The 27,736-nt window shown below is 41.8% G+C and overlaps 1 protein-coding gene across 6 annotated transcripts in view; it reads right to left on the minus strand.

Moving 5' to 3' along the window:
- Positions 1 to 27,736, minus strand: part of ripor2 (RHO family interacting cell polarization regulator 2) — a 259,207-nt gene that overhangs the window by 10,593 nt on the left and 220,878 nt on the right. For 5 of the 6 annotated variants that reach the window (XM_072560830.1, XM_072560833.1, XM_072560831.1 and 2 more), the window contains exons 13-22: positions 26,471 to 26,617; positions 22,591 to 23,280; positions 19,419 to 19,585; positions 15,821 to 15,983; positions 11,760 to 11,895; positions 9,823 to 9,984; positions 8,697 to 8,852; positions 4,702 to 4,904; positions 1,676 to 1,759; positions 587 to 677 (exon numbers count right to left, since the gene is read on the minus strand). In XM_072560830.1, coding sequence (XP_072416931.1) covers positions 587 to 677; positions 1,676 to 1,759; positions 4,702 to 4,904; positions 8,697 to 8,852; positions 9,823 to 9,984; positions 11,760 to 11,895; positions 15,821 to 15,983; positions 19,419 to 19,585; positions 22,591 to 23,280; positions 26,471 to 26,617 — 1,999 coding nt within the window. The remainder of the gene's footprint in view (positions 1 to 586; positions 678 to 1,675; positions 1,760 to 4,701; positions 4,905 to 8,696; positions 8,853 to 9,822; positions 9,985 to 11,759; positions 11,896 to 15,820; positions 15,984 to 19,418; positions 19,586 to 22,590; positions 23,281 to 26,470; positions 26,618 to 27,736) is intronic. The other variant, XM_072560835.1, reaches the window with a different exon arrangement.

A 27,736-nucleotide genomic window follows, 5' to 3' on the forward strand; every position in this document is an offset into this window, starting at 1 on the left:
TTAATTTAGCTTTAATTTCATGAAGTGAAGGAAAAAAATAATTAAAAAGAAAGGAGGTCCAGGTCAGTTCAGTATTCATAGCTCACTGTTTCAATTCTTTCTGTCTTATTAAAGAAAGGAACATTTTGAAGCACTAATCACATACCTCAGTTGGATGTAATTTTTATGCTGCTTTGTGTCTGTATAAAAAAGGCAATAAAACGGTTGGACATGGTGATCTTCTGCACTAGATTCAAACTTAAAGAAAACCTCAGGCAATTCCTGCATGATCTCCGTCTCTCATTTTGTCATCATGGGAGGATTTGCACAAAAGGGAGTATCATGTTTTAAAAGAAATGGTTAGGTTTTACAGTTTGAGTGCTTCTAGTTCTGGTTCTTTGAGTGGTAAGAGCAACATCAGGGGTTACCGTACCTGTCTCCCAGCTTTATCAGGAGAGCTGTCAAACCACTGCTCTCACCACCTTGGTGTTGCCGCAACACAATGAATCTGACAACTGCAGCACTGATTGGGCCAGCTGGTCTAAAGTGTAACCAAAAATCGAACTTGGAGCTACTGTGTGGCTCATCCACGTGGAAAAGCACTCACCTAGCGAGAGGAGTGATTCAGCAGCGGCTTGCCGGAGGAGTTCTCTTTCAGATTGGCACAAACTCACCAATATATCAATGCTTTCACAAGCCTGTGGGTGCAGCAAATGAATATTTGAAATTGATTAAATCAGTGTTTATAAACAACTGCTCTTTTGGAAGCACCTATCATTCCACATGTAATATCATTTTACACTGAGCTGGAAGGTTCATTTTCAGACATTTCGTCAGCATACTTGGTAACATCTTCACTGAGCCTCCAGATGAAGCACTGGTGGTGTAGCCTGCTTTTTATTTATGTGTTTAGGTTTCCTTGGGTTGGTGATATCATTTCCTGAGGTGACATCGTTTTCTATGGTGATGCCATTTCCTGTTTTTTTCTCAGGGGGTGGTAAATGGGATTAAAGTCAATGTTTTTGTTGATAGAGTTCTGGTTGGAATGCCATGCTTCTAGGAATTCTTGTGCGTGTCTCTGTTTGGCTTGTCCTAGGATGGATGTGTTGTCCCTGTCAAAGTGGTGGCCTTCCTCATCCACAAAAGACATTTCCTTCTCTCACTAGTATCCTTACATATGGCAAGTCTTTTCCCTGGGGTGGGAGAATCCAGAAGTAGAGGGCATAGGTTTAAAGTGAGAGGGGAAGGATTTGAAAAGGACCAAAGGAACAACTTTTCATGTGTGTATGGAATGAGCTCCCAGAGGAAGTGTTGGAGGCTGGTGCAATTACAACATTTAAAAGGTTTTGGATGGGTATATGAATAGGAAGGGTTCAGAGGGATATGGGCCAAATACTAGCAAATGGGACTACATTAATTTAGGATATCTGGTTGGTATGGATAAATTGGACCAAATGGTCTGTTTCTGTGCTGTATATCTCCATGACACGGTTGTGCAGAGGAAGTAGTTCCAAAATTCAAAAGGGAAGTGAATATAAACAAGGCAAGAACTTAAACAGGGTGTAGAGAATGGTCAGTGAAGAGAAGCTGAATATAACTCCAGTTGAGGACCTGGCACACATAGGATAGTCAAAATATCCTGAACTTTGCATGATCATTATCATTACATTGTGGATTTTATACAAGTTGCACTTACTTTAATACATTTTAGTGCTGTGCAAGCAGCCCTTTGGATCTTTACATTGGGTTGGGTCAGTGCCTTGGTGTAATAGAGCAAAGCCTGTGAAAGGAAGGAGTGCATTCTTACAAACACATAGTTTTCATTCTCTCAAAGAAGCACAAATGCAATTTTATGTCACATTAAGAGAAGATACTGCACTGAATCGTCATAACCTTGGCAAAGTATCATTTTCAGGGAGTTTCCTGGAGGTATTTCTCATGCTGTCTTCCTCTGCCTACCTCATTAATCATTGAATTGTTCAGGTGCAGAAGGAGAAATGCACACCTCTGCCAGGACCTTCAGGTCTAGTGCCATGCCAGGATGTGCCATTGAAAGTCTGATGCTTGACCATTATTTTAGAGAAGGTGGCCAAGACAGGGAAGCTGGCACACTAATACAAGGACAAGAACCTGGAGGTATTGGTGGACAGGGTGGCAGAGGACATTTCCTTATGAAGGGCTTATGCCTGAAAGGTTGATTCTCCTGCTCCTCGGATGCTGCCTGCCCTGCTGTGCTTTTCCAGCACCACCCTCTCGACTCTGATCTCCACATCCGTATTCCTCACTTTCTCCTAGTGGAGAGGAGTGCCAACCTCTTTCCTCTTGATAGCCAAAAGAGATCATGGCATGAGATACTGCCAACCTGGACTGAGATCAGTGCACTCTCCCCACAAGAACAGATACACAGTAATGTTGAATGAAGGGCAATAACCTTCTGTGCTCTGCAAGGATAAGTGCCATCATATTTCCTTCATTTCTCCATTCTAACTCTGCTGTTGTACATGCATCCCACCAAGCCTCACTGTCTCACACTATTGCATGCAGCACCTTCATTCAATGACTCTCACCCAGCTCATCCTCCAAATTACCAATCCTGCATGGCCTCAGGACTTTCTGTTCATTTATTCAGGCCACCAGGTGAAATGAGTTATCCCTGCTCACAGCTTTCCTGTTTCTGCATCATCTAACTCAATTTCTCATTTTGCCAGGGTGGCTCATAAACCTTCTCTCCAAGTCCTCCAGGCCCTTGCTATGATCACGTCACACCCTTATATTTGGGGTTGCCTGCTTTCCAGTCAGTGTCCCCCTTTTGTCTTAGTGTAATGGCTCCAAATCCCACACTTGAGTTGATGACTTTCCCCAACACAGCATGGACTGCCCGCGATAACCCCTTTTACATTTACTGCTCAAACCTCCACTACTGACTGTGGCCAACCGCCCAGATCCTGATCAGACAGTGACCTTGCTAACGTATGGTGGCACTCCCTGACTGATCATAGTCCCCTTTCACTTCACTATGTATAACCCCCTCACTTAGACTTTCAGACATGGCCATTTGATTGAAGGGTATGCAGAGAGATTAACATGTGAGTTGTTGAAACAGCTGTGAGGGCGATATTGGCATAAACTCATACAGCAATGTGTATCCTCCCCTTATCCGTTTAATGCTACAACCATAACAAGCTTCCTGGCTTTGAGGCTCACTGAAAGGCAAAGGAGTGATGCTGTCAGTGTCCATGCAAGTACAAAGTGAGTGAGTACTAGGAGAGCATCAGCATCCTGTCCTGATTGTAGTTCTGTGTCACGGTGACCTAGCTGGAACATTGCAATGTAAGGTGTCAGTAGCTGTAATGTGCAGTGGTAAAGTGCTGAACTGTCTTCTGCATTTGTCTGAGATTAATCACAATGTTAGGATGAGGTTGGAATTCTGTGTGGATGAAGGGTGGAGGGACTTGCTGCCATTGAGATGCCCTGAGATGTTGGGGAATGGAGGTGAAAAGGAAAGGTTACAGAGCAACTGGTGAGCAACTGGTGCCAGATAACTGCCCAGACTTTCAAGTTGGGAATTGGTGCCTTCTAGTTTCTCACCAGTCCCTGGGGAGAACTGCAGATTGCATATAATGAAATTATATTAGCTAAAAATAAGTTGCAAATACATAGAAATAAGGTCCTCAGAATCATTAGTCAGAATCATTGGTGGCCTTTAAGCGGCAATTGGAGAGGTACATGGATAGGTGCTTAAGCTAGGACAAATGGTCGGCACAACATCGTGGGCCGAAGGGCCTGTTCTGTGCTGTGTTGTTCTATGTTCTATGTTCTCACCACTTACCAGCAAGATTCTCATCTAGCCATTGAAACCTTAAGGGGAAAATTGGGCTTTTCTCCCTTCAACATTAGGGATCACATTTCTCATTCTCACCATTTCCTGTCACAATTCTCGTCATTGCCCATGCTGCTTAAGGTCAGGAAATTTTCACTATTTTTGCTGACATGCACATATTATCCAAATACAGAAAAGAATCTGAAATTCAGATTCTCTCAGTTCCTGATTATTAGTTTGAAATTTTATTATAATCACTCTTGACAATAATAAAAGTAGACTCACTGGTAAGTTTGAATCGGAATTTGGGTTTGCGTAAACAAAGAAAACATTTACAGGGGTTTGGAAAGACAGCAAAGGGAGTGGGATAGTTACTTGGTTCTCCCAAACAGCTGAGACAGGCATGATGGACTGAACCGTCTCCTTTTTCCTGTCAGATTCCTATACTACAGTAAGAAGCAAAAGTAATGAGGTCATTTTCTAGGCAGTTTCAGCTGGAATCCTTAGCCACTGAAATAAATTTCGCATACAGAAAATCATGAACAGCACACCTGCAGGCAATGACCTCAGAATGGTTTTGTCAAATAAGCAAAAGAGAAAAAAAAACAAAGAATCCGATGTTATCAAAGTAATGGTAAGTTGAAGATTATTTGAATGAATTAAACTGGTAAATGCAGAGGTTTATACATGAGTGAGATAATAAATTATTACTGGAAAGTATTAGTACAACTTCCAAATTCAGGTTAAAAGCTTGTAGGTGTGGACAAATGTTCTGAAGTACTGGCAGGTGCTGTTCAATACATTATGTATGAAATGTAACTGCATGTAGATAATGGACACATTGTTATCCAGTTTAATGATTTATGAATTGAACAATACAAAACATCTCAATGTTACATTACCTTTTCTCTGAAATTGTTGTTTGTTGATGCTGTGGTGAGGAAAGAAGTGGCAGCTTGTACTAGGTCATTGTTCATCTCCAGTAGAAGGAAAGCAATCGCCTTTAAGGTTTCCTCTAAAGGTTGAAGGTTCTGAGCTGGATGCTCCTCCAACGTCTCTAGCGTCTTTTCTGGTTGCAAGGATTGAAGAGTCTGCTGCAGCACAACTACATTTCAAAATGAAGAGATTGTTTCTAATCACCAGGCTTCATTTCATCACAAACATTAGATAAAAATGGTATATGAAAGAAAGATGTTAAAAAGTGTTTTACAGCCAGTTAGGTCCTTTTAAAGTGTAATGTCGACTATAAGGTAGGAATTTTGGCAGCTGGTTTGAACTTGACAAACACCAATGAGGTAAAATGGCCAATTAATGTGTTTTGGTGATGTTGATTGATGGATAATGTTTGATCGGGTGCTGGGAGAGCCACTTAGCTTGATTTCCAATAGTTTGATGGGATTCACAAACAGAAATTGCTGGAAAAACTCAGCAGGTCTGGCAGCATCCTTGGAGAGAAAGCAGAGTTAACATTTTAGGTCCAGTAACCCTTCTTCTGAAGTGATAGTAGCCAGGAAAAAGGTTGGTATCGAGCTGCCATCAGTTCTGAAGAAGAGACACGGGATATGAAATGTTAATTCTGCTTCCTCTGTACTGATGCTGCCAGACCTGCTGAGTTCTTCCAGCAATTTCTATTTTTGCTTTTGATTTCCAGGATCCACAGTTCTTTTAGTTTTTCGTTTGATGGGAGTTTTGATGCCATCTGAGAAGAGGCTGGACTTGGATGCTGCCTGAACTGCTGTGCTCTTCCAGCACCACTAATCCAGAATCTGGTTTCCAGCATCTGCAGTCATTGTTTTTACCTTCCAGTTAATGGCTCATCTGAAAGATGGTATCTTTGCCAGTGCAGGACTCCTTCAGCCGACTTAGGTTTTGTGCTCGGATCTGGATTGGGGCTGAAACCATCCCCTTAGGACTCAGCTGTGTTGTTATTAATTATCACTACGCTTTCAATAAAATTTTACCTTTCATGAATTTTCTAATTTTGTAATGCTATCATACACTTGTAGCTGTGTTGACCAGCAGTGTATAGTGGTAAAGTCATACAGAGGGTGCCTTGCCACAACTGCGTATTAATAAGACTCAGACTACAAATCAGAGAATTGTGACCTAGATGTGGCTGACACATCCAGTGGCAACTTACTGCCTCTACCAGCAAGAAAGCTGGCAGAAATTAGATCCAATCAAGTTGAAGTGCTCTTCAACAAGCTTCTTGGCCAATTGTAGGGCTTGACAGTGGAGTTTTATCTCACTGGAAGTTGCTGGCCAATCAGAGGCTGGCTGCTTTTTGTGAAGATATGTAGCTTGGGAGCTGGTTGGATTCATTTTGGGTCTGTTCTGAAGAGTTTTCAAGTGATGCAATGCTGAGAAGGTAAGTCATTTTTTTCTACCTCTGCAGGGTGGTTGTGGTTTGAGACACAGGGAATGGTGTACAGCGGCCACCCCCATCCCCGGCCACCCCCATCCCCAGCCAACCCTGGATTCCTGCCCTGCCTTGGTCACAGATTGGAGCAAATGCAGGCCCCATCCAGCCTAGTAGGCACACTGGCCTGGTTATCCAGTCAGGGAACTAGCCACTTTTCTTGAATGCTATGAAGGCACAGAATTGGGCTAGCGGAAAATTGATGCTCTTTTGTGACATGTAATTGATCACTAAAGGCCTCAATTCCAAGCGAGTGGAGAGAATTTCCAATGAAGCTTCTCACCAGCATTTAAGAATTTCTCACGGGCCAACTCGCTCAATTAATTGCCCTTCTTGCCACTTTTCTCATCACCTCAAAGGAGAGGAAACTTGTGCCCCAAAGGGGAGAATTTCATTTGTAAAGCAATACTCCTAATAGTGCTTCAATGATTCCTAAGAGGAAAGCTTATGCACTGTGCATGTGGGTTGCATGCACAATATTTTTTCATGGTGTTGTGTTTAATGAGAGATGTACAACAAAAGTAGGAATTTATGCTGTCTGCCTGCATGATGCTGAGCAACGGTCCCATTTGTTTGTTTAGTTGAAGTAATGAGATCCATTAGATATTTGTGTCATAGAATATAGCATAAGATTTCCTCTGGTTACCCCTGTTCAACACCAACAAAGTTAACTGATCCCACTGCTGTTTGTGGAGCATTTGTTCTGTGGAAATTAGTTTCCTGTACTATCACGTAGTTTCAAATGATTTCGAGATGCCATGTAGAACATTCATGTAGAACTCTGAGCTCAAAAACTGCATGAATTTATGTAAAACTCCGTTATCTCACTTTTTAGATTAGAATCAATCTAAACATCAGGTCATAGACAGAGAACACAGGGAGCCAACACCTTCAACATATTGTCTAGCTATCACCATTGTTAACAGCTAACCCGAGAATGCAACTTTAAAAAAAAGGGTTTTGTGATTTACACATGAAAGAGGTGAAACTATCACTGTATTCTAACAGAGGAAGGCTTAACAGACAATCAATTTTTCAATGTATAATTTCAGTTACATCACACTGCAAATTTTTGCTATAAATTCTGTGTTACGATCGAGCCCTCCACAATCACCTGATGAAGGAACGTCACTCCGAAAGCTAGTGTGCTTCCAATTAAACCTGTTGGACTATAACCTGGTGTTGTATGATTTTTAAATTTGCAGTTTCAAATGGTTGTGAAGTGTATCATGATCCATGGAGTATGTGAAAACTGCCTGAAAAAGTCACATTCTTTCTTCCTTCTTTGTGGTTCAGACTATGCATTGGCAAATATACCATCTAAATAGAGCTGTAATGGATTTGATGAGAAGGAGATTTGAAAATGCTGAAAAATGATACAAGAAATGATTATAATTTTTTGCACCCGCAAAGAGGGAAGGGGTTTGAGTGAAATAATCACCCAACACCCTACTTAATTGTATTTTCCATTGTGTTGGGCATAAAACAAGAAACTGATTCACATGGGTTGGGTTAAAATTAACTGTCGGGCAGATTTAATGAGTTATCACTCCTGGGGTAGAGCTTCATCAACAAGAGTGCAAGTTGTGATTTCAGGCACATAGTGCAGTACAAGTCAAATTATTTTCTATTTGGTACAACTTTGTAAATTCCTAAATCTGACACCAATAATGTGCTGACACGAAAGAAAATCATCTCCAATAAGGGCTAGACATATAAATATTTGAACACATCAATACAATAGGGAATAAGTCTAAACAGAAGGAAAAATAATTTAATGTGAATGATGTTAGGGCAATCAAATAAAATATGCCAGAAGCAGTTAGTTTGAAGTTAGATCAAGGTTAAAAGCATTTAAACACTGCATATATTAAGGTAACCCAGAGTCCCAAACCAAGGCAAGGTGAATCAAGTGATATTACCACTGGATTATTAATCCAGAGACCAAGGTAATGTTCTGGGGACCACCCACAGCAGATGAGGGAATTTGAATTCAAAAGGAGTCTGGATTTAAGAGTCTAATAATAACCATGAGTTGATTGTTAGAATAAAAATCATCTGGTTCCTTTAGAGAAAGAAACTTGCCATCCTTACCTGGTCTGGCCTACATGTGACTCTTGACCCACAGCAATGTGGTTGACATTTAGCTGCCTTCTGGGCAATTAGGAATGGGCAATAAATGTTGGCCTGGCCAGTGACACCCTCATCCCGTGAATGAATAAACAAAAACTCATATTCTGAGGACATGGGTTCAAATCCTACTGTGGCAGATGTTAAAAATGTATGCTTAGAAATGTTATCCTAATGGCATATACAGAAAGAAATCTGTGCCTGGTGTACATGTAATTACTATGAATTGCTCTCTGGGTAATTAGGTTCAGACAATAAATGGTACCCACATTACGTGAACAAATCATACATAAAGCAGAGTGCTTTAATTTCTTGTGTGTTCAAACAGCTGAAACTATCACACTATACCTTCATTTGCCAGCTGTGTCAAGTGATCTCCAAAATCAGATATGTTGTGACTTGATAAATAGTTAACAAACTGGCAGACAGTTATCACTTCCTGTGCATCAGGGGCAGTGAACAACTCAGATTTATCGAGCATCTGATTCACAATGGTTCGAAAGACTGGGGATCAGAATAATATGATAAAGCGTCAAAATTCAAAAGAAGTACAAATAATTCAGCACAAATGTAAGTATCTTTATTTTGGAAATCTTTTCCTTCCCCTAGCTAGATTCCAGGGTTTCCCATTGGATTCAGCTTTATATTCAATCTAAGTCAAGAGTTTATCGCGAGTTCAGAAGTGGAGATATTTGCTAATAATGATATTAAGTGTTCAACTCAATTAATCTGATAATGAAGCAGGCTACTCTGAGATCGTGTAACTGTGATATAAATTCAAGTGTTTCTTTCTGTAGCTGACAGCAACATCATAGAATCCCTAAAGTGCAGAAGGAGGCTATTCAACCCATAGAGTCCGCACTGACCCTCAGAAGAGCATCCCACCCAGACCCCCACCGTATCCCATAACCCACATCTGCCATGGCTAATCCACCGAACCTAATAATCCCTGCATACTACGGACAATTTCTCCATGTAAAATGCACATCTTTGGACTGTGGGAGGAAACCGGAGCACTTTGGAGGAATCTCACGCAGACACTGGGAGAAGATGCAAACTCCATACAGGCGGTCGCCTGAGGCTAGAACTAAACCCGGGTTCCTGGCTCTGTGAGGCAGCAGTGCTAACCACTGAGTCACTGTGCCACCCCTGGTGCTGCTCTGAGCATGTGAAGCATTTACTCAATGAGTGCATGATGCACTTGGATGCATTAATCTGTTTCTAGTTATGGGGTTTGAACCCAAATGCTCTGGACCAAAGCTGTTCCCTGACTGGGAACTGAACCCAGGCTGCAGCAGTACAGATTTCAACAAATAGACCAGTACAAAAGCTACTATGTTATTTCTAATCTGTCTTTTTGAGACTATCTCCAGAAGGTAATTATAATTTGTTACTTTGGCTTCATGAACTTAGTCAGAGACTGTCGTTTATAGGTTAAGAGAAGTATAACCGAAGTGGTGGGTGGTTCCCCTACCTGTTTCAGAGTGACCTGGACATGTTTCGTTTACATTTTTGCCAAAATGGAAACTCATTTGCTTTATCAATCTGTCCGTTGGAGCGTAAAATGTATTTCCTGAGCTGGAACTCTCGAGCCAGCTAGAGAGTAAAGCCTGATTTTTCTTTAACTGTGGAATAACTGTAAATAACATAGTTCAGTATTTAATCTAAACATGGTAAAATATCAACCAAGCAAAACAATGCAAAGCTTTTTGTGGGTTTTTTTTCATATTATGTATCAAAATCCTAATGAGGCTGAGTCAAGAGTGAACAATTTTAATGCCTTTCATCAAATATTTTCCAGTTTAATTTTTTTTCCCATGCTAGAAGTTGTCCCTTACGAGAAATATTTTAAGTTATTTTGCAGGCCTATAAAACTAGTCAGTCCGTATTTGGAATATTGCATGCAGTTCTGATTGCCACACTACCAGAAAGGCGTGGATGCTTTGGAGAGGATGCAGAGAAGGTTTACCAGGATGTTGCATGGTTTGGAGGGTTTCGGTTATGAGGAGAGGTTGGAGAAACTCAGATTGTTTTCACTGGAAAGACAGAGGCTGAGGGACAACCTGATAGAGGTCCACAAAATTACGAGAGGCATAGATAAGGTGGATGGTCAGAAGCGTTTCCCAGGTTGGAAAGGTCAGTCAAGAGGGCACAGGCGCAAGGTGAGAAGGGGAAAGTTCAGGTGAGAGGTGTGGGGAAAATTTCTCACACAGAACTTAGTGAGTGCCTGAAACATACTGCCGGTGGAGGTGGTGGAAGGAGGCACAATAATAACATTTCACGTGGACACATGGATAGGAGGCAAACGGAGGAATAGAAACTACAATAAGTAGTGGGCCTAAATAAAGATTTGGAAATGGTGCAGGCTTGGTGGGTTGAAGGACCTGTTCCTGTGTGTGTTCTATTATAAAGAAAATAAATTTGCAATAAGAACAAACTGGGCTTTAGTCAGCCTTTCTTGCAATTACCTTAAAATCAGTAATTTGCAATCCTAAGGGGTCTTTTTGAAAAGGCCATATTTATGGGGATATATTTCATTCTCTATTTAAGTATTATTGAGGAGTGTGCCTGTGCCACTAACCACTTACTTAACTAATCCTGTCATGTGTTCTTGCCAGGTTATCCAGGAGAAAGTCAGGATTGCAGATGCTGGAGATCAGAGTCAAGAATGTGGGGCTGGAAAAGCACAGCAGGTCGGGCAGCATCCAAGGAGCAGGAGAATCAACGTTTTCGGGCATAAGCCCTTCATGAGGAATTCCTGATGAAGGGCTTATGCCCGAAACATTGATTCTCCTGCTCCTCGGATGCTGCCTGACTGACTGTGTTTCTCCAGTACCATATGCTCAGTGCCATTATCAGATTATCCCTATATTTAAACATTCACATTGTTTGCCTGTGACACTTTATTTATTTACGTATCAACGTGATGGAAGGGAAAAGGTAAACAGCGGAATTCAAAATTAAAGCAGAAGATGCTTTATGTAATATGTGTAACAGTTCTTGGTTTGAGTAACAAGAAAAGTTGAGTTGATGCTTGCAAAACAGATGCATGATTTGCCTACTGAGCCACATTGGATTTTTGATGCATATTATGAACCTGAGATGAGAAATGCCCCATTTTCTTGTCTCAAGAAACATGCACAGTATGGCAGGACTCCTGGTGCAGGGACACCTCCTGGCAGGGCAGTGTATTGGGCTGGCAACACGAGTGATGCAACAGGCCTCAAAAATTAAACATAATTGGTATCAAGGAGCAAAGCTTGGAACATAGGAGAGTGATATTTGGTTCTAGCATAATGAGGGTGTGACGAATTGACAATTTTCTAAAACAAAAAGTCCTGGGGGAGCATTGTATGGAGAACTTTTGACAAAACAAGAGATTAGTTTTTGTTCTGACTGTTTTACTCTTACCTTCTAATGCAGGGTTAACATTTCCTGGTTTCTCTGTGCTGAGCTCAGCCAGATTTTCAAGTACACGGGTTTGCTGGGAAATCTTAGCCAGGAGGCTGTCCCGAATGACTGGCCATTCTTCAAATGATAGAAGTTGCTATTAAATAGAGAAAAAAATTTTTAAAGTGCAGTTAGAGTCATAGAATCATAGAGTTATAAAGCACAGAAATAGACTGTCCAGTCCAACTTATCTGTGCCAACCAGGTATCCTAATCTGGTCTAGTCCCATTTGCCAGCATTTGGCCTATATCCCTCTAAACACTTTCTATTCATATACTCATCTGGATGCCTTTTAAATGCTGTAATTGTTGCCACCTCCATCACTTCCTCTGGTAGCTCATTCCATACATGCACCTCCCTCTGTGTGAAAAAATTGGCCGTCAGGTCCCTTTTAAATCTTTACCCTCACCTTAAATCCATGCCCTCTAGTTTTCGACTGCCCTACCCCAGGAAAATGACTTTGGCCATTCACCCTGGCCATGCCCCTCATGATTTTATAAACCTCTTATAGGGTCATCCCTCAGCCTCTGCTGTTCCAGGGAAAGCAGCCCCAGCCTATTCAGCCTCTCCCTATAGCTCAAACCCTCCAAACCTGGCAACATCCTTGTAAATCATTTCTGAACCCTTTCACATTTGACAACATCATTCCTATAGCGGGGAGACCAGAACTGAATGCAATATTCTCCCCACTCCTACCTGATACCAAGTCCAGCTCTCCCTCCCCGATCTGACCTAACTTGTCCATCTTCCTTCCCACCTATACACTCCACCCTTCCCAATCCCCTTCACCTCCTACTTGCATCCACCTATCGCCATTCCACCTTCCTTACCCCATCTTCCCGCCCCCCCAGCCCCACCTCCCCTCCCTCTATTTATTTTGCAGCCCCCTTTCCCCCTCCCCAATCTTGATGAAGGGTCCTGCCTGAAACATCGACTCTCCTGCTCTTTCTGATGCTGCTTGACCAGCTGTGCTTTTTCCAGATCCATTCTTTATCGACTCTGACTTTCCAGCATCTGCAGCCCTCCATTATTTTAAAAAGTGGCCTCACCAAATGTCCCAACTCCTAAGCTCAATACACTGGGCGACACGGTGACACAGTGGTTAGCACTGCTGCCTCACAGCGCCAGGGACCTGGGTTCAATTCCCACCTCAGGCGACTCTCTGTGTGGAGTTTGCACATTCTCCCCGTGACTGTGCGGGTTTCCTCTGGGTGCTCTGGTTTCCTCCCACAATCCAAAAATGTGTAGGTTAGGTGAATTGGCCATGCTAAATTACCCATAGTGTTAGGTGAAACGTAGGGGCATGGGTCTAGGTGGGTTGTGCTTCGGCAGGTCAGTGTGGACTTGTTGGACCGAAGGGCCTGTTTCCACACTGTAAGTAATCTAATCTAAAGGCATGTGCCTTCTTCAGCACCTTGTCTATCTGCCTCTCCATTTGCAAGGAACTATGCACCTGCACCCCCAGGTCTCTTTGTGTCAGCTACACTCTTTTTAAATTAAGTTATACTGTGCTGTGATATATGAATAATTCTCCACAGCTACAATTCTTGTTTTACAGAGTCACATATTGTGCCACACTTTCTAAATAACAAGTACAATTGGACTGTCCAGTTTGTAATTCTAACAGCTGCACATAAATCAGAATATTTTCAACGGCAGGTCCCTGTCCTGCCACCCAGACAGTCACCAAAGATCATAGCAGCTCTGTGGCAATATAACAGCCCAAGGGGCTCATTTGAGGCTATAAAGAGCCAGTGACCACTCTGATTGGTCGGCAGCTCTGTAATCCCAGCAATGTCAGAAGCAGCAGTGACCAACACCAGCAGCTCAAGCAGGCCCCAGATTCCAAATCCTGGGAATTAAGACCAGTCTTTTAATACTTTCACAGGATGTGGGGGTCAGTGACTAGGCTACTGCTCATTGTCCTTTCCTAACTATCTTTAAGAAGATAGTGGTGAGCTGCTTTCTTGAACTGCTACTTTTTTTTTATTTCAAAATATACTTTATTCATGTAAATAAATCTTTGGTACTTGTACAATTTTCCATGTCGTTCATAGTTATATACATTGCATGTCTTAACATTACAAAGAACTTGAACTGCTACAGTCCTTTGTAAGGTTTAGTACACCCAGAGTGCTGTTAGGGAGGGAGTCCCAGGATTTTGATCACTGAAGGAACAGTGATATATTTCTAAGTCATGGTGAGTGGCTTGGTGGGGAGCATGCAGGTGGTGATGCTCTCATGTATCTTCTGACCTTCTCCTTCCAGCTGGTGATCATCTTAGGTTTGGAAGGTATTATCTAAGGTGCCTTGATGAACTTTAATAATGCATCTTGTAGGTGGGGCATACTGTTGCTACTAAGCATTAGTGGTGGAGAGAGTGAATGTTTGTGGATGTGGTGGCAGTCAAGTGGGCTGCTTTGTCCTCAACCAAGTTAAGTCTCTAGAGCGCTGTTAACAGTGGCATGTATTCAGGCAAGTCAGTGTGTTCTATCGCACTCCTGAATTAAGACTTGTGGATGGAGGACAGGCTTTGGCTAGTTAGGAGGTGAGTTACTTGTTGCATGATTCCTGGCCTCTGACCTGCTCTTGTAGCCACATGTTTATATGGTTTGTCCAGTTCAGATCCTACTCAATACAGGGGAACCTCAATTATCCGAATGTGATGGGCAGGCACTATTTCGTTCGGATAATTGATTATTCGATTAATCGATTAAATGCCTTTCCTCTGGGACTTGGAGTTTTTAAAGTCTGCTCCCAATTCAGGAGACTAGCAGCAGTACACAGTGCATGTTCTCCCCGCCCCCAACATCATCCTCCACCCGCTCCCCCTCCCCCCAAACCCCTGTCCAACACAGCCTGTGCCCCCAACCCAGTCGAATCCCATCCCCCAGCCAACAAGCACAAAGCTCGTGAGCCCCAGCCCCCAACACTGCACCCCACGTGCTCTCAGAACCCCGTCCAATCTCGCCTGCCCCTGCCCCAACCCCATCCAACCCTACCCTGACCCCCAATCCTGTCCAATACCACCCCCTGCCCCAACCCTGTCCAACACCATCCCCCGCCCCAAACCTGTCCAACACCATCCCCCGCCCCAACCCTGTCCAACACCATCCCCCGCCCCAACCCTGTCCAACACCATCCCCCGCCCCAACCCTGTCCAACACCATTCCCTGCCCCAACCCCGTCCAACACTGGCCCCCAATTCTGACCAACAGCGACCCCTGACACCACCAACCCGGTCCAACACTGCCTCCCCAAACCCCCCAACCCTGCCCCCGCCTCTCAACCCCATCCAACACTGCCCCCCGCCCTAAGCCCGTCCAATACTACCCCCAAACCCCACAACCCCGCCCCCGCCTCCCAACCCTGTCCAACCCCACCCCCCCCACGCCCCAACACCGACCAACACCACCCACTGCCCCCAGAACCCCATCCAACAGTGTCCCCCCATCTGCCATCGCCCCCTCTCAGGGGTATCTGGACTGCACACCAACAATAAGACTGCTGCTGCCGCCTTTGTGGGGTAAGTCTCTAAATAACGCTGTGAACAAAAGACGCGATCACTGTTGGAAACACGTCTTTGATGTTATGTTTATATTGGGACCTCGAGATCTCTTTCAGATATTCCGATTTTCAGATAATTGGTATTTGGATAATCGAGGTTCCTCTGTAGTAGGTCCCACAATGTTAATCGCGGGGGAATTCAGTGTTGGTAAGGCCATTGAAAGTCAATGACGCAGGACCACAATTTATGTCTCTGTCAAACAGCAGCAAGGTTTGAAGTATTTGTTACTCCAGGAATTGTCTGCATTTCTTGGCTATCAATACATTGTTGGTATACCTAATGTGTTTTCACTTACGATTTAGAAGGAAAAACATGGGTAAACCTAATCAAGAACTTTAAGGAGAATCTGGATTGAGCAGAATGCATGGATTACAACTTGGAAGCAATCCTATCAAAAGCATTGTGAATATATTGGTCAATATATGAAGTTATCATGTTCATTTGGGTGTATTACCTGAAAAAGCTTTTCGGAGTGCTGTAAGTGTTTGACAATAGTTAAGTCGAGATTTTCATTTCCAGTGGTAAGTGGAAGAGGACTTCCAGCAACACTAGTGCCAACGCCCGTGTCTTCTGTCAGTGCCTCACTGAGATGACCCCTGGCATCTGGGTGCTCTGAGCTGTTGTCATTCAAGACCAAATGAATCAATCAGACAAAATGCATTGTTATGATGATATTTGACATAAATGCAAAATTCCCACATTAAATCGAAAACTATTGGCAGAGTGGTTATGTCCCTGCCCATGAACTGGGAGACACACCTGCTCCACTGGCTTTCCTACAATCAGGATACACATCTCCAATAGTTTTCCACTTCTATTGTGCTAAATTCATCATTTTCATCTTCATTTACAAATCCTCCACAGACATATCACCCTTTCCTCCTGAAACAAAGTTTTATAAGCTGAGGGGACTCGGGATTGTAGCTTTTTTGGATGAGTTCTAATAACATCTTTGAGCAGGTTGATTAGAAAAATAGGTTAAATAGAAAACAATATCAAAACAATGCATACTAAAACAAAATGATTTAGAGATTCATACTGTATTCCCATTGGGGCCTAACCATCCAAAGACATTTTTAAAATGCTGCAGTTTTGTATAGATTTGTATAATTCTTATGACATCATTTCAACTACTGGATCTTGCTCTAATTTTGAACATTGGCCAAATACTCAATATTTCTATGTGGTAGTTTTATTTATTCATTCTTTACTTCTGGCCTTATTTCTATGTTACCTGCCATCTAATAATCAGTGGCAGAGCCTCTGCTTAGCTTGGCTCTACACATTAGTATTTCCAGGGTTTGAAATGTGCTGCCCATAGACTTACTTTCCTAACCTAACTCACGCTGTTGCAGGACCATAAACTTCTGAATCTCATTGACTCTTTCAATCTTTCCTTCCTAGTTCCCCATTCCTGATGATGAGCTGATGCTTGATGAGCTTATGTCCATTCTCCTGCTCCTCAGATGCTGCCTGTGACCAGCTGTGCTTTTCCAGCACCACACTCTTCAACTCTGACCTCCCGCATCTGCAGTTCTCACTTTCTCCTAGTGCAACATTTAGGCTATTAAATTTCAATTCCTACTTTCTGAGCTTCATACCTCCAACTTGTATTTTATTCTTTTTAATCTTGACATTCCCTCATTATGGGCCTCAGCTTATATTTCCTTTCACATAACTGCCTTTGTGTGCCATTGCTACTGATTTGAATGGAGTCAAGGTTGACTTAGTAGGGATACTCTAGAAACTACATAAATACATTAAAATACAACCTCTGAAGATACAAGAAGGTCTGATCCCCTCATTTGAATCACGCACACTACTCAATTAAGATGTCATTCAGTTTCTTTCAAGAGTTGTAGTCTTGAGTATGTGAATCGCTTAAGTGTAAACGTACAGAAAAAATCTTTTTGCACAGGGTTTTTAACTAACTGGTTCCATCACTTCAAATAGAGTTGAGGCTGACTCCACCTTTTTCTCGTTTTCACTCCAGATGGAGCCTTTGTCCCATGTGATTTGATTCAGAATGGAGGAGAGTGAGAGAGACTGACGTTTTCATTCAAATCGTGCTGACTTATATATTCCAGCATGCAACTTTAGCAAGAAATGGGCTTTGAGTGTGAAAGACATAAACGTGGGGATAAAACAAAATGAATTCTGCACCACTTCGTCAAAAGTATATTAGCGACAGGCAACCCAAGTTTTATAAACTGAGGGGACTAGAAATTGTAGCTTTTTTGGATGTATTTTAATTCTCATTGCCAGCATTTCAACTAATGGAGCTAGTCAATATTTCTTATAAGTATTCTAGCTTGCTATATTGTTAATGCTGCTGCAAAGATAGACAATCTTTCAATATGGCAGTGCAAAGTTAAACTGGAGAGGCCAATTTGCCATGCTAGGAAATAATAGTACTTATTGATACCATTTGAAGACGAACAGGAACCTTTTTCTCATCACTGTCAATGTTCAGTATTTAGTCAACAGCATCAAAACCAATTAACTGATCATTCATTACAGTTAGTTTTGTGGGATGTCTCTCTGTAACAGTATTTCAAAAATAAATCATTAATTGCGAAGTACTTTAGGACATCTTGTAAGTCACCACATAAAATGCAGCTTCTTTCTTCTTTAGGTTATTTCTAACCTCCAAGTCACCTCCAGCTTTCCTCTCATTCAGACAGTGTTCCATGGGCAGCCACCAATTAAGCAGTTGAACAGCTCGGGCGACAAATTCTATGATACCTTGCCAGTTTTAGAGACACGTACACCAACCAGATTCTCTAATTCAATCAATCCCTAGATGAAAGCTTAAACTGCATAATTAGGTATTAACAGGCTTTAAGAGCTGGGGTAATGAGAATGAACGAAACCTAACAATATATTAAATTAAGTTTTCACGTTTGGGTTTCATGAGCAAAATACTGCCGAATAGAAGTGATAATTGGGGAATTGAGCACAAAAATCATTGTATCTGGGGCATCAGGAAAACTATTTGGGCATGTAGTCATCCACTGCAGATCCTGTGATTTGTATTTCTTTTAAGATAAATTCTCAGCCTTAACTCAAATTCTTCCCCATTTGTAAATATTTACACAAGCCCTAACTTATGAATTTACAATTGAGTCTTCCTGCATTCAGTGGCTTATTGCACAAAGGTGACTTTGTGAAAAAGCCATATAGGCATCACTGAGAAACGGCTTTTGTCTTTTTGTCCTCTTTCAGTAACAAATGTCTCTACAGTGCAAAACAGCTGTGTGGAAGCTGTACAGGACTATCAAAATGGAGCAGGACAAACCGCACCCCCCCCAACCCCCCCGCCCCTCCTCACCACCCCACACCTCGCTCCCCCCCCACCCCCCACCCCCACCCCCAGCTGCATCTGCAGCAGATATCAAACCCACTGAGTCAAAACTGGAGGGGATTTTCTTTGTCATGAAAACTTAGAAAAGGATCTAATAGCCACTTTAACATTGTCCAGAGCGATTAGGCGACCGCAGTTTTCTCTGTTATCTGAAACTAGCAAGAGGAGAAACAGCAATAGAAGGCATTCCTCTGGGAGTGTATTTCTTTCCCCTTTAGGGCCAGACAGAGCAGGAAGTGTTCTAGCAGGTCCTGCAAGGGAAGTGTGTAGCTATCCCCTCCTTCACCTCATGTTGATAGCACCATCAAAACTTTGTTAGCCACCTCCAAATCTGTCTCCATGCTTAAATATTGCACAGCCTTGTGGTATATTGTTTGGCTTTAACAAACAGGAAACTACTTTCTACCAACTTTCCCATGGCTTTCACCAGGGTGTTGCCCAGCAACCTGCTAATTAGGCCTTGTCATTAAAACTGGTTTCCACTAGTTAAACTACTTTCCCACCAGCGAGTTAACTTATCTTTCAGGTTAATATGTTCACAATAATCTGTGTCTGATATATCTTTGGAAAATCATTCCTAAGCATTGTGATAAATAAGAACTGAGCTTTCTAAAGTAACATCCCCCTTGTGCTAGCTAGGAAGGAGTTTAGTATAATCATCACCCTGGACTTAACTCGATAAACTTACCAAATGGTTTTCTGAGCCTCAGTGTCAGAACATTCAGAGTTGGCATCATGATCACCACCGTCATCCTCATCAAAGTCTGATGTGTTTAGGAAGTCAAAGCTTTCTAAAGCACTTTCAACAGTCAGACTTAAACTGGATGATCTGCTTCTGTTTGTATTCGGTTTGCACTGCAAGCAGAATGAATCAGTGAGAATCAGATTGACAAAGAAAGAAGCCAAAGAGATTAGCATTTCTAAAAAAAAATTAAAAATAGAGGTAAGAATTCAATTAACAGGGCGGCAAATTATTATAATTCAATTTGGTGTGTTAGAGCAGAGGATGGCACAGAATGCTATAAGGTCCAGGTTACTGATCTCCTCTGAATCCTGAATCTCACCAACATGGGTAAACATGGCAATGGCTCAGGAATAGTCATCGCTGATCAATTCTTGCTGGTGCAGAGCAGCACAGAGACAGAGAAAGAGGTCATCTGTATTCTCTTTCCTCTCAGCTATGATTGGTGCACGGTCCAAGGGAACCATGTGATGTTGTGAGAAATGAAGTCAGCATTCCTCCCAATTGGGTGATTACATGGAGCAAGGGAAGGGCACGTTGTTGATATGTTTTCAATTTTGATAATGGGAACACTCTATGTCGCTTATATGCTCTGTATTCATTGCATAAGAACAAAAGTTTGAATGTTGTCACAAATCACTGTCAGTGTTACCACTATCATAGATCTTTATACTTACCAATGTCTTTCATAAAAGTTTTCATTTTGAACTTATTATAAAATCATGACTCCTGATTAAAGAATTGGGCACGGACATCATTGAAAACAATTTTCACTTTATCTGATTTTTCCCCTGATTTAAATCAATGATGGAGGATTAGGATTATTGTAAATTGGGAATCCTGATTAGTGCTCCCACCAGAGATGTTAGAAGCAGAACTCAGAAAACCTACTCTTTATATGATTCAGTCACTGTGCCCCTATAACAATAGTGGCTGCATTTCATAAAGAATTATAGGAAGAAGTGTTTCCTGACATGACCTCTGAGTGCACTAGCTCTAACTTTAACATTCCAGCACTGTGTTTAACACAATTACTTAAAAATATTTTCTCACTATCTATACTTAATTACCTTAAAAGCTTTATGAGATTATCGCTTAATCTTCTATATTCAAGGGAATACAAACCGAGTTAATAAAACCTGTCCTCATTAATTCAATCCTTTTCGCCCCAGTGTTAACCTGATGAAACTGTTTTGCAATCACTTCAGGGCCAGTATACCCTTCCAGACGTTTGATGTCCAGTGTTGAATGCAGTACTCCAGACAGAGATAAACCTGTGCTTAAGGTCGATGTAACATAGCTTCCATCCTTTGAAATAAAATCAATATCCAACAACCATGTTTTTTTGTCGCACTTACCTACTGACCTTAAAAGATCCCGGTACTTTGATACTAAGAGTGTGACTTTTCACCATTGATCAATTTGAGCAAGTGCCCCACATGTCCGGACTGTCTATGTATTATCGGCCCCTGCAAGAACTGTTTTTGTTTTGGAGGTGTATGAGCAGGATCAAGTCAGACTTGTTGACCGTTGATGCAGACTGAATGTGGTCACTGAGACTGGTGAATTTCAAAGGTTCGCCAATTTCTCACGGACTCCATCCTAGCTGTATTAAAGATTATTAGATCTTCCAAACTTACCCTTGACCCTGCCCATTCCAGATATTAAGTCCAAGCTTCTCAGCCCCATCTTAATACATATTTCTTTGTTCGTTATGACGTGAATTAAAGCTTCTGTATTGATACAATAATACTTCTGATTGACACTATTATAGGTTTAGATTAGAGTGGTGCTGGAAAAGCACAGCAATTCAGGCAGCATCCGAGGAGCAGGAAAATCGACATTTCGGGCAAAACAGGAATACAGACAGAAAGCCTGAAGGGTGGAGAGATAAGTGAGAGGAGGGTGGGGGTGGGGAGAAAGTAGCATAGAGTACAATGGGTGAGTGGGGGAGGGGATGAAGGTGATAGGTCAGGGTGGGGGGAGGGTGGAGTGGATAGGTGGAAAAGAAGATAGGCAGGTAGGACAAGTCATGGGGACAGTGCTGAGTTTCCAGCATCTGCAGTCATTGTTTTTACCACTATTATAGGTTTGGGCTTTTGCCCAAAACGTCGAGTCTCCTGCTCCTGGGATGCTTTTCTAGCACCACACACTCGTCTGAGAAACTTACCAGCCATGATTAAGTGACAGAGCACTCTCGATGGGCTGAATGGCCTAATTTCTGATCCTATGTTTTATGGCCTTATAGAAGTCCATATAAACAACATCCAGAGACACTCCCTTATCTAATGAAGCATCCCCAAAAACACTTCCAGCAGGTTCTATAAACATGACCTACCCATCACAAAACCCCCTCCTGCTTCTCTCTGGTCAGTTCACGTTTGCCCAAGTGGTCTCATAACCTTTTCTAATAAGTTCCCCATGACAAATGTTAGATTAATAGGACTATAACTTTATAGTTTATACGGGAACTATTTTTTAATCTTGGGTTGGCACTGGCAATTTTCCAATCCAATGGCACAATTCTAGAAACAGGAAATCTCTGGAGGAGATTTAATCTGCACTTAGAGCATACCAGATAACATGCTGCCGAAGTGCCTTCCATGGCCCAAACAATAGTGTGAAGATAGATTTTAAAATATATCGTGCCCAATTGGAGCCAGAGCACTTCATGTCTGATTAATGAGATGCCCAATTTTCTCCTCCTCTGGATTCAGAAGCTCCATCATCACTGATTCTCTGATTCACGTTCATGTGGACTGACATTTCATGTCGAGAGCCTTGCATCAAGGAGATTTTTAACTATAGGACCAGTCTATATAAAACAATAATTGTATGCTACAGAATAGATTAGATTACTTACAGTGTGGAAACAGGCCCTTCGGCCCAACAAGTCCACACCGCCCCGCCGAAGCGTAACCCACCCATACCCCTACCCCTACCCCTACATCTACCCCTTACCTAACACTACGGGCAATTTAGCAATGGCCAATTCACCTGACCTGCCTGAGGCGGGAATTGAACCCGGGTCTCTGGCGCTGTGAGGCAGCAGTGCTAACCACTGTGCCACCGTGCCGCCCACATACTTTACAGCTCAGATTCATTTGAAAATACTGACCTTTAACAGGTCCTCAAGTCTCATGACTTCTTGGTCCAAATCTTGAAGTTCTTTATATTGCTCTTTGTGTGGCTCCAACGATAGAAGAAGACCCTGCAGAGCTTCCTCCAGGCTCATCTCCGACACTGACCTGGTTCCTTCATATTCGTTCGATAGAAAGGCATCACATTCCTGTCCGTCTGGAGTCAGTAGCCTCTCTGTTGAGGTTAATCGCTTCACCAGTTGTTTGGTTAGATTTCCTTCATATGCATCCAGTTCAACGGGTTTTAGGTCAGACAGCTCATCTGAATCTTGAAGGATTCCCACCGTGTCTTTGGATTCTAAAAATATGTTGGTTTCTTGGCTGGATCCCTGTTGCTGGCATCCTACTTTCACAGATGACAGATCTCTAATATCTGTTACCTCTTCTCCTTGGTCAGATTGAAGTGCATTTATATGACCAGTTCTCTCTGTTTCACTTTCTGATATTGATATATCATTCGCCTCAGCAACTGGAATCTGAGGTTCAGAGTCTTTATCTTGAATATCGGGTGGAGTCACTGTGATTTCAGGATTGGAGTAAACTCGGCTAGCGGGTGTCAAACTGGGCTGGCTGATACATGTACCATTTGCGAGGTAACCATGGCTAAATGAAACGGACTCACTGGTCGAGTTCTCATTGTCAAAGATGTCATCCTCAAGCTGCGAAGACTGGAAAAATAAACCGGCTGTGAAAATTTGCAGATAGACAAAGTTTACAGGAAAGGACAACCCTTACGAATATCAAGGCAGCTTTGGGCAAATATTGATCAAAATGGACCAAATAAAACGTCAAGTTGCACATAATGTCGTTATTAAAAGTGTCAATGTCACAGGGCAATGGCAACTGGCAAGGTCTCACCTCAAAGATGGGCGGTATAAACAGACAAACGTCTCTTGTAAAATGCAACAGTTTGGAAAAGTGGAGATTCAAATTCCCTTTATTGTTAAAAAACTTTGGACATTCAGACTCTTTTAAATCTTTACCGAAAAGTAATTACAGCAAACCATAGTGAATTGTCAGTCCTGTCACCCCCATCTTTGATACCAGAACAATTTGCCTGTTCCTCTCTGCTCTAGTCTACAAAATAAAAGTTAGGATTAAAGTTAAGACTTCCTAAAATATACTCCCTCATCAGATGGAGCATGTCTAAGTAAATATTGATGAAAATCAGAAAAGCTGTATGATAGGAGTTTATATTACCTGCTTTACACTATTTGCTAAAATAAATAAAAAGATACCCTAGGAATTTTGAGGAGCATTGAGAAAAGACTATAGTAACTATGAGGAAGATTATGGTCCATTTTGATATTTTACAATAGTTAAGCTGCTCTTGCAGCTTATACCCCATTTTAGAACAGGATGAGATCAAGGAGCAAGATGCAATTAACAGCAGACAATGAAAAATGTTTCAATTCAACATGCAATGAGTATGGAAACCTTGGAGACTTGTATAAATTGGATACAAAGATGCCAAAATGGTTTTTTTTGTGACGTAACTAGCAATCACAAACTGGGAAACATCAACACTATCCACCCTCAGCTTTTGCAACAAAGTGCTGTGAACAATTCTGTAGAGTTTTATTTGGTAGTTAATATACAAACGAACCAATGAGGCGATAGGAAGAACTCATTTTTTTTAAAAAATAATTTGTCTCTTAAGTAAAATGTACAGCATCATTAAATTTGTGTTTATGGAGCAAATTGAAATAATTAAGCTGGGACTATGGCTTATAGTGCTTAATGTCTACTTTATTAAATTTTGCTGAAAAATGTCTACAGCACAGTGGTTAGCACTGCTGCCTCACAGCGCCAGAGACCTGGGTTCAATTCCCGCCTCAGGCGACTGACTGTGTGGAGTTTGTACATTCTCCCCGTGTCTGCGTGGGTTTCCTCCGGGTGCTCCGGTTTCTTCCCACACTCCAAAGATGTGCAGGTCAGGTGAATTGGCCATGCTAAATTGCCCGTAGTGTTAGGTAAGGGGTAGATGTAGATGGAGATGTAGGGGTATGGGTGGGTTACGCTTCGGCGGGGCGGTGTGGACTTGTTGGGCCGAAGGGCCTGTTTCCACACTGTAAGTAATCTAATCTAAACTGGGTTGAAAATGAAGAGCAATTTAATATATTTGAAATAGATGTTTGTTGTAATTGTAATTATCATCTCAAAGATTGTGCCTCTGCTCAGAAGCTTGTCAAGTTAATGGTCAGATGCCAACCTAGTTAGTTCACTGCTGCTGCTGGTAGTGTTGGTGTTTGTACACTGAAGTGTATTTAAGGCGAAACAATGCACATATAATGTTATCATGCATGGTATAAAGAAAGGAATCAGATATTGGGACATCAGTTGCCTGATGCCACAGCCACTGGAAAAGGAATATTATTCCATTTCCTACATTGAAGTATGTGTTTCATCATTATTAATGAGTACATTATGTAACATAAATAATGATATACTTCTTTTATACTTCTCAAACCAAACCATGTAAAAATACACACCAATCCCTCAAGGAATATATTTATAGCTGACATCTATTGTAAATCAATGCCATGGGTAATCTACCAGTTATAGTCAAGTGGCTAAGCTGAATCTTATAGTTGGCAACAGAAATGTAGGATGGAAGGAGCTTAACTAGAGAACTTGTTACAACAAAGGAGGGATTTGGGTAGATAAATGGTGATTATATAATCTCTCTACTTAGATCTCTCAGGCAGTAGAAAGACCTAAAACAATGACTGCAGATGCTGGAAACCAGATTCTGGATTAGTGTTGCTGGAAGAGCACAGCAGTTCAGGCAGCATCCAAGGAGCAGCAAAATCGATGTAATGGGTAATCAATTAAAAAGGTTTTCAGCCAAAATTGGACAGCAGTAAATTATTGATTGGATTTCCAGTTGCAACATCGAGGAGAAAGAGCTGGAGACCCATAATTCACAATCTTTGCGCCTTTTTACACAATTGAGATTTCATAAGGATCCTCTGAGAAGGATACAGAGCCAGTAGAAATGTGATGGAATGAGTCTTAGCAGGCCCATCCCATCTCTTGGAGATGCTGGTGTTGGACTGGGGTGGACAAAGTTAAAAATCACACAACACCAGGTTCTAGTCCAATAGGTTTATTTGGAAGCACTTGCTTTTGGACCAAATGTTTGACTATAACCTGGTGTTGTGTGATTTTTAACGTTGCCCATCCCATCTCACCATCCTGCATGTCTATCAAACCATTAAATAACAGGCTCTTGGGCCAAGTCGCCATCAAATTGGAGGATATGAGGAGGGCAGGCAACAAAGCTACAGATGGCAACATGTTAAAGTGGCACCTTTTTCTTGACTTCTCAGAGACCCTTGAGAGTCTGGAGATCTTTCAGCTGTTTTTTGCTCAAAAGCCTGTAACCAATTACTGCAGTTGGATTTCCCTCCCAGAATATTTACTGGGAGGTTTTTGCCAGGAACTGGATCTGTGCCTGGGCATAAATATATCCGTGCCAATGATACAATCTCTGAAATGTGGGTGCATACAGGTCATATTAGAAGAGACTACTGAGGAGCGCTAAATGGGTTTTAAAGTTTACCTGGAATCCAAATACTAGGTATATGTCAATATACTGTGACAAATAAGGAATCTCCATAACTCACATCTGAAAACAATTAGGCTTCCTATCAGCTATAATTGTTCTCCACTGGCTATTCATAAAAGAACTTGGTTATCAATGAGGATTTTTTTTCCTTTTTCACACTAACACGAGGGAGTGGAATGATGTGTATAGATCTGTTAGATCAGTGACTCCAGTTACAGGAACAAACACACATGCGACTGGCAGGATTCCAATCACAGAAAGAAATCACTCCCACGAAGGGGACTCACATAGAGTTCCAGCCTTTCCCTAGGCCGCAGCCTAAGAGATGGCAGGTCACTGAATGAGCGACTCCGTCTGAGTTTGTCAAAGAACGTGTCCCGAAGAGCATCTATGAATGACAGCCGTAGTCTGTCTGGTGATGGCTGCAGGCATTTCTTGGCATGTTCAAAATTCAAAGGGTTAGTAAGTGTGGTAAATGCTGAATGGAAGAAGCTGAATATTTAAAAGAAACTATAATTAGGTCACTGGCGGCGTGCTGATTATGGGAAGATATAGCAGCAGGCAGAGATTTATAAAGGACTGGAAAAGTCAAATCGCTTCTTTAACACTTTGAGATCCCCAAAGCCCTCTAAAAGTGATGTTTAAATATAAGATCTTTCTTTAAACCTTAAACAAGTCAACAAAATCTCACTAAGTTTCTATAAGTTAGGAGATACCAGTTAATACAAGATATTCAATCTTTTAAGGTCAATGTCTATGAAAATTGGATGGACAGTGTACCAGGCAGCTGGACCAATCCTACCTATTTTGTTTTGTTTCTCTCCAAACGAATCTTTCTGCTCATCTATCTTTTCTAACATCTTAAATCTAGACCTGTTTTCCTTACAAACTTTATATATTCAGCACATACAAACCCTGCGATTCAGATTTGGAATAAATTATCTCAGAAAAAGGCCTATGAAACCTGTGACCCATAAATTGCAAGGACAGTGACAGCATGTTGAATCTTATTCAGTGGGAGGTACAGAGGGCATTCTATGCAACTAGCCTTAAGGAAAACCTCTTGATGTTGAAACAAAACAAAACTTCACAAAATGAAATGGATGTTTAATTCTCCGATTCGAGCTTTTTACATTTCGTGAGGTGAGGAATAGTTTAGAGCTGGATTCAGGTCAGGTCATGAGCATAGTCCTCACGAAAACGTACTTTCGGAACTTTCCTCAAGAACTGAACCAGGTTTCAGGGCATCTCTCTCAAATAATGAACGTTGAAGAGAAGAGTAAAGCGGTTATTGACGTTCTGAAGTGTGGATCCGTCAATTAGAGTGAAGTGTCAAATGAAAATAAAGTCTGCTTCGTTAGCCATATCAACATCTGAAAATGGGAGGGGTACCTGAAGTTAACTTCAGGATTCTACTTCTCTTATTTATATTCCAACTTCGCTTGAAATTCCCACAAAGATGGAATATAATTGACCCTGATCTTTTAGTCAACAGTGAAGTGCTGGTGGTCACCACTGACCTTGAAGGAGGCTGTCTCCAATGATCTGGAGAT

Source organism: Chiloscyllium punctatum, chromosome 41 (genome assembly GCF_047496795.1).
Source record: "Chiloscyllium punctatum isolate Juve2018m chromosome 41, sChiPun1.3, whole genome shotgun sequence".
Taxonomy (NCBI): Eukaryota; Metazoa; Chordata; class Chondrichthyes; order Orectolobiformes; family Hemiscylliidae; genus Chiloscyllium; species Chiloscyllium punctatum.